The 6822-nt window shown below is 49.4% G+C and overlaps 2 protein-coding genes across 2 annotated transcripts in view; one reads left to right on the top strand and one right to left on the bottom strand.

Annotated features, from left to right (window-relative positions):
* Bckdha (branched chain keto acid dehydrogenase E1, alpha polypeptide) overlaps positions 1–1130 on the bottom strand; it is a 25982-nt gene extending 24852 nt beyond the window's left edge. Inside the window, exon 1 of the mRNA XM_005361182.2 lies at positions 1012–1130. Coding sequence (XP_005361239.1) covers positions 1012–1119 — 108 coding nt within the window. The 5' untranslated portion in view covers positions 1120–1130. The remainder of the gene's footprint in view (positions 1–1011) is intronic.
* A 440-nt stretch (positions 1131–1570) lies between these two features.
* Positions 1571–6822, top strand: part of Exosc5 (exosome component 5) — a 9437-nt gene continuing 4185 nt past the window's right edge. Inside the window, exons 1-3 of the mRNA XM_005361181.3 lie at positions 1571–1768; positions 4958–5071; positions 5913–6034. Of these exons, the coding sequence (XP_005361238.1) occupies positions 1621–1768; positions 4958–5071; positions 5913–6034 (384 nt within the window). The 5' untranslated portion in view covers positions 1571–1620. The remainder of the gene's footprint in view (positions 1769–4957; positions 5072–5912; positions 6035–6822) is intronic.

Below are 6822 nucleotides of genomic sequence, written 5' to 3'. Positions count from 1 at the left end.
TTTTTTCAAGACATACCTGTTAAAATCTAAAGAGAGAGAGAGAGAGAGAGAGAGAGAGAGAGAGAGAGAGAGAGAGAAGAGATGAGATTCAGGCTGGAAGCTGAAGACCACCTTGCCTCGGAGGAGGGGGAGTGGGCAGGGCTTGTCTCTTAAAGGTACGGGACAGACCATTACATCCTGTAGCTCAGACTGACCTCAAATTCCTGACCTTCCTGACTCTAGCTCCCAAGTGCTGGAATCTGTCTTGTGTCACCACAGCTAGAGCACACAGTGTTAGGAGCTAAATTGTGGATGCTGGCAAGCACTCTGTCACCAAGCTACATTGCCAGGCCTCAACATCATTTTTTAAGTGTTATCTTGCCCTCAGTAACAGTGGATCAAAAGATGACTCTTGAGTATTCTCAAGTGTTTTCAAGGAAAGTGGGCAGCTGAACTTGGTGGCTCACAGCTGTGATCCCAGTACTTGGGAGACTGAGACCGGACTGTTTCCAGTTCGATGCCAGTCTGGGCATCTGAGTGAGTTAAAGGCTATCTTGGATTACTCAGTGAGATGCTGTCTCTAAAAATAACGTGGACAAAGGCTCCTGTCTGGACTTCTAGCTCTTTGTCTTCCTTCATAAAGTCAACAAACACATACTAATCTCCTGTAAACAACAGTCATGGAAATGTCCCCGGCCTTGACTTTTGATCAGGGGACAGAGGAGTCAAACCAGTTTCTTGCTCAACTCGCTTTGCAATCGAAATTTAAGTAAAGGAATAAAGAAAGGTTGGACCTGATCCTGTCCCATCTCACTCCCCGACTTGCTCCCTCCGTGCATGCCCACAAGGAGCTGCCTTGCTTTTCCTCTGAAGGGGTTCTTCCCTTGAATTTCTCTCCAAGGAATCTCCTGCTCCTTTTCTTTCTGAGTTGGCCCTTCCTTGACAGCCCGCGGTGACCGACATGCACTGTAAAAATAACCTTTACATTCCTATTCCTCCTCAAGAAAGGCCCCATGGGGCCCAGGTACTCACGAATCTAGCCAAGCCCCGAGCCCCAGGCCGCCGCAGCAGCAGGAGAGCAGCCTGACCCAGGCCACCGCTCGGCCTCCAGATCTTGGCCATACACATCGCTACCGCCATCTTGGCTAATAACCACGCCTCCTTTCTCACGGGAGCGAGATGGGCTGACCCATCAGCTGCCTTATTCAAATGGCAGCACAACTATGTCAACAAGCTATCTAATTCCAACCACCCTGAATCGTAGACGCATACGTAAGTTCATATGGAAATTCTTGTTATATGAAATTGCTCCAGTTTTCTACTTATAGTTGCTCCAGTATCAGGCAGAAAAAGGACAACCTGACTAGAGGCTAACGGGTTTAGGACCCGGGGGCCTTGGGCAAGATGGGCCCATTCCAACACCCGCCTCCTATTTTTTTATTGTCCAATGGCTTTGCTAGAATTAGGAGGTGGAGCTGGGCGGAACCAGATTGTTAGTAAACGTTAAGCCACGTGCGAGGGCCCATTCGGGCGTGCCCCAGTCTGGCGCATGCGCAGTAGTTACAGTAGTTGCGCCGCCGGTACGAGCGCGTGCGCGGCTGGGCGGAAGCTACGGTAGGGCCACGCGCATGGTTGGCGGCTATGGAGGTAGCAAAGCGTGCAGACGCCCGGTTAAGTACTGACACCAGAACAGAGTCCAGCCCTCGAAGTCCAGTCTGCAGCCTCCGGCATTTTGCTTGTGAACAGAACCTGCTGTCCCGACCGGATGGATCTGCTTCTTTTCTGCAAGGTAAGAACCTAGCCAGGGTTAACTGCGCGCGCCATCCTCACCGAAGTGGGGTTTTTGAAGAGCGTTTACCGTGTAGTGTGCAACCGAGTGCGCCCATCTCTTTGAAAAAAACTACTTCTAGAGGTTGGAGATACACACCTCCTCCGACTCGAAAAGATATGATACGTTCAGCTTGGTAAATAATCTGTCTGGGAAGGAATCATGGGCAAGACCACCCTAGTAAGAATGAATTTCCCAGAGTAGGTGTAAGTTCACCAAGGCAAATATTCCCTTTGGCTAGATTTCCCCACACACGCTTGTGGATTCATACATCAGCAGCTAAGGCTCAGGTGTGCATTTGCACACATATCCTTTGAGAGAGTCTTGTCACCACCACTGGTTTAAGTGTAATTACCGTGGCAGATGATTTATCCAAGTAAATGCTCTTCAGATTGAACGTCATATTCTCATCCTAGACTGACAAGTATCTCCCCTTCTCCCATCCCATCATTTGAGTAAACGTCTCCTTGCTTGGTATACACATCCCATCAGTGTATATGAATGTAGAGAGAAGACAGGTCTCATGGCTGACGCCCACACTACCCTATCTCCAGTGCGGGTCAGCCACCTTTGAGGGGCCTTGGGAGTGTGAAGAACTATCAAAATAGACAGATTGGAGAGGGCAGTGAGTTGGTATCAGTACTGATGGTGAGCTGTGTTTGAGGTGTAAGGGCTGACCATTTTAGAGCTAATCAAGGCAGAGGCCATTGCTCCCAGTGCAGTATAGTGTTGGGATCCGAGAAAGGGAGAAAAGAGACATGGAGTGGAGACAGCTCTTCAGGAGTTTGCCTGTGAGAGAGTCAGGTAGATGGGGCAAGGATTGAAGACCGGTAGGAGGCTAGAAAAGGCGAGAACTGGAAGCTGGAGAAATGGCTTGGTGGTTAACACCTATTGCTCTTGCAGAGAGCCAGAGTTAGTTCCCATCATCTATGTCAGGTGGCTCTCAACCACTGTAACTCAGCTCTAGATCTAGGAGATCAGAAGCCCTCTTCTGACCTCTGAAAGCCCCTACACAGAAGTGCGCGCACACCCCATACACAGAGGCACCCCTCCTGTGTTCCCATGGGGCTCTAGAGCAAGTGAGACACCTTGCAGACTGTCAAAAAGTATGTTCCAGACCCTTCTTACCTCAAAGTCTATGGCGAGTTTAGAGAAACTGCAGAACTGCCCCCCTCATCCCTTAGGGAGGACACAGTGGCAAACAATGCAAAACGGTGGGTATATTTAATAATGACAAAATGAAACCCATTACTTTGTATGTGTCCATAGGATTTTATGGCTGAGATAAGGGCCATGACCAAAAGCTACTTGGGAGGAAAGGGTTTGTTTGGTTTACATATCCCAATACATAGTCCGTTGAGGGAAACCGAGGTAGAAACTGCAGCAGAGACCATGGAGGAACCCTTGCTTCTCGTGGCTTGCTCAGCTTTCATATACAGCCCAGGGCTACAGGCCAGTTTGATGGAGGCAATTCTTCAGTTGAGATCTGAGCTCCTTTCAGAACTGTCTAGCTTGGGTTGAGTTGACAAAACTAGACAGCATAGTATCTTAACTTAAAAACAGAATTAATTGGGGGCTGGAGAGATGGCTCAGAGGTTAAGAGCATTACCTGCTCTTCCAAAGGTCCTGAGTTCAATTCCCAGCAACCACATGGTGGCTCACAACCATCTGTAATGAGGTCTGGTGCCCTCTTCTGTCCTGCAGGCATACACACAAACAGAATATTGTATACATAATAAATAAATAAATACTTTTAAAAATTAAAAAAAAAACAATTAATTTTTAAAAAAATTGATGGTATAGTCCCCTAATCCCAACCTTGGGAGGTAGAGGCAAGAGGATCAATTCAAGGCAGACTCACTCAGCTACACTGTGAGTTCAAGGCCAGCTTAGGCTATATAGAGCCTGATCTCAGAAAATCCAACCGTGCAAACCTACAGCGCCCAGGAGCTTATCTTGCCTTTGTTGGCTAGCTCTCTTGTTTTATTTTGCTTTGGACTTGGCACATGCTAGGTAAATGCTCTACCACAGAGCTACATCCCTACCCCTTGGTTTTTAAATTACTGTTTTATGGATCTCCCTGGTGCCTGAGGAGGTCAGAAGAGGCTGCCGGGTTCCCTGGAACTGTTGTTACAGATGGCTATGAGTTATCCTTTGGCAAAACAAGAAGTGCTCTTAATTGCTGAGCCATCTCTCCAGCCCCAGCCTGTGATTGATTGACTTACACACATAAATTTTCAGTTTGGAGGTGAGCTGGAAAGTGTATTAGTTATTGAGCATTATGGTCAGAAACATGTGGAAACCACTGTTTGGGTGCAGTGTATTCACTTTGTAGATGACCCAGAGAGGTTTTATGAGTCACACAAGGGCCAGGAATAGGCAGTCAGGCTTAGAAGCCAGACTTTTTCTTCTCCAGACCCATTCATGTTCATTCTGGGAAGATGAGCAGAAATTAAGATCCCTATCCATCACAATTATAGACCCCTTTGTTTTTTGTTAGGCCTTTTAAAATATTTTTATTAGTATATATTAACTATATGTAATAATGGATTTCTTTTTGGTTGGTTTATAAGATAGTCGCATGTAGCTCAGGGCCTCAAATGTAGTTTGGAGCCAAGGATGACCTTGAATTCCTGACCCTCCTGTCTTTGTCTCCTGCCTCCCAAACGCTGGTTGTGTGAGTGAAAGCCACATGTGCGGTGCGCCAGTGATCACGCAGGCCAGCAGAGGATGTCAACCCCTTGGAGCTGGGTTACATGGCGATTGTGAGCAGCCTGGTATGGGTGTTGTGAGCTGGAAATTGTAGTCCTCTATAAGAGTGGTGTGTGTGCTGGCCCACTGAGCTATCTCTCCAGCCCCAACTCCTTGTGAGAACTTACTAGTAGCTGAAGTCTGTGGTGAACTCTATGTTCACTATGTTCCTATATGTTTCAGGTGTACTGTGTCTTTAAAAACTGGTTTTCATTTCATCTTCTTGTGTGATGCTGAGAGACTCGGGGCTTCCTGCTTCTGTGAGCCATTGCCATGTGCTCTTCACAAAAACTCACGAGGGAGGGACGATAGTGGCCCCCACTTGAAGATGAGAAAGCAGAGAAGAGAATTGGTGAGGGTGGCATAGTGTGGCAGAGGCCTCCGCTGATGTCTCCCCAGGTGACACCTCTGTCCTGGCTGGAGTGTACGGGCCAGCCGAGGTGAAGGTCAGCAAAGAAATCTTCAACAAGGCTACACTCGAAGTGATCCTGAGGCCGAAGATTGGGCTGCCTGGTAACTGGACTCAGCTAAACCTCCAAAGATCTATTAGGACCTCGCCCAACTCCTCCCTGCTGCTTGCTACATCCAGTCTCCACTGCCCTGCTCACCTCCCTCTGCCCAGCTCTTTGTTTTGTTTTAGTTTTTGCTGCTTTGGGAATGGAATCCAGAGCCTCACACCTGCTAGACAGATGCTCGCCAGGGAGCCTGGGCTCTCACTGGTGCGTTCTGGTCACGCCCTCTTCTGGGCTCAGGCCTCTCAGGTCCTCACTGATGGGCTCCAGGCAGGCATTCTAGTACTGAGCCACAGTACTTTCCCTGGTGAACCTCAGGTTATGTGGCTGGGCCGCACCACCAGCCTTATACTTTTTAAGATGGGTCTCAAGTTGCCTAGGCTGGTACTGAGCTCTCTGTAGCCTAGACTGCCCTCAAATTTGTGACCCCCTCTCCTGAGCATTTCCAGTCCTGAGATTGCAGACCAGCACCACCAGACTCGTCTTCTCTTGAGCTGCTTCTTTGTCTCCGTTTCTTTCTTCCCTTCTCTGCCTTCATTTCTCCTTACCATTAACTTGTTTTTCTGCCCTTTTACTGAATCTCCCTATGTACAGTGGGATGGGCCCACTCTGATGGGGTCAATACGGCCAGTAGCATAGGACATGAGCGCTCCTGGGTATTCATCCTTGGGTGGCTGACTGGTAGACCCTTGGGAAGTTGTGGGCCCTGCCTTCTTTCGCCTGGGAGTATGCATGCCATCCTAGGCTGACTGACAGCCCCTTCCTGGAGTCTCCCTCGGGCTGGATTGAGCAGAACAAGATGATGAGGTAAGAGTCTGATAACTTCCTGTCTTCCTCCCCAGGTGTGGCTGAGAAAAGCCGGGAGCGGCTGATCAGGAACACGTGTGAAGCAGTGGTTCTAGGAGGCCTGCACCCCCGCACTTCCATCACAGTGGTGCTGCAGGTGGTGAGCGACACCGGCTCCGTATCCTTTCCCGGACACTCTAGGACGTGCTCGGAGCCTCCCTTGGCTTCCCTTCTGGTGACCCTGTAATGTACCCTCAGCCATGCAGAACCCATGCCAGGAGGCAGCTCAGAGAACTTAAAACAACGCCAGGGCCAACAGGATGGTTCAGTGGGTAAAGGTGCTTGCTGCCGACCCTGACGGCCGCACGTGTTAGAAGGAGAGGACCAGTTTCTGCAGGTTGTCCTCTGACCACGTGAGCACCACAGCACACACCTGCCCACGGGCACACAAACAAACAGATGAAGTGTTTAGAAATGAGCTGGCAGGACTCGCCTGCGGGATACTCAAGCACTTGTCAGCGCTGTCATCTAGTTCCCACAGGACTTGTCCTGGGGAGCATTGTAATTCCCCTGTAGCTCTGAAGGCCTGGTCTCGGGCTTTCCAGTTCGAGAGCCTAAGGGCTCCAGCATGTTTGTTTCTTATGTTGCCGAGTTTGGGGTAAGGAAACTGGAGCTCTGAGAGGGGCTGTGTCTTGCCCAAGGGAACAGGACAGTGGCAGCCAGAAGGCTACAATGGTGAGGCTCAAGCTCAGGCGTGTTCAAGCCCAGAGCCTGAGCCAGTGACTTCTCTGCACGTTGGCATGAGTTTCTGGCTCTACTGGGGAAGCACCAAGCTGGCAAAATGGTCATTGGCTCCATACTGCCCACCAGAGTCCCAGGTAGTGGACCTGGCTTTGCCAGTGTCTTCCGTAAGAGACTGGGAGATTTCCTGTCTCTGTTTTTGTGTGTATATGTTTTGTTTTGTTT

The sequence above is a fragment of the Microtus ochrogaster genome, linkage group LG4 (genome assembly GCF_000317375.1).
Source record: "Microtus ochrogaster isolate Prairie Vole_2 linkage group LG4, MicOch1.0, whole genome shotgun sequence".
Taxonomy (NCBI): domain Eukaryota; kingdom Metazoa; phylum Chordata; class Mammalia; order Rodentia; family Cricetidae; genus Microtus; species Microtus ochrogaster.
The sequence above is the reverse complement of the archived record's forward strand: the minus strand, read 5'-3'. Positions and strand labels throughout refer to the sequence as shown.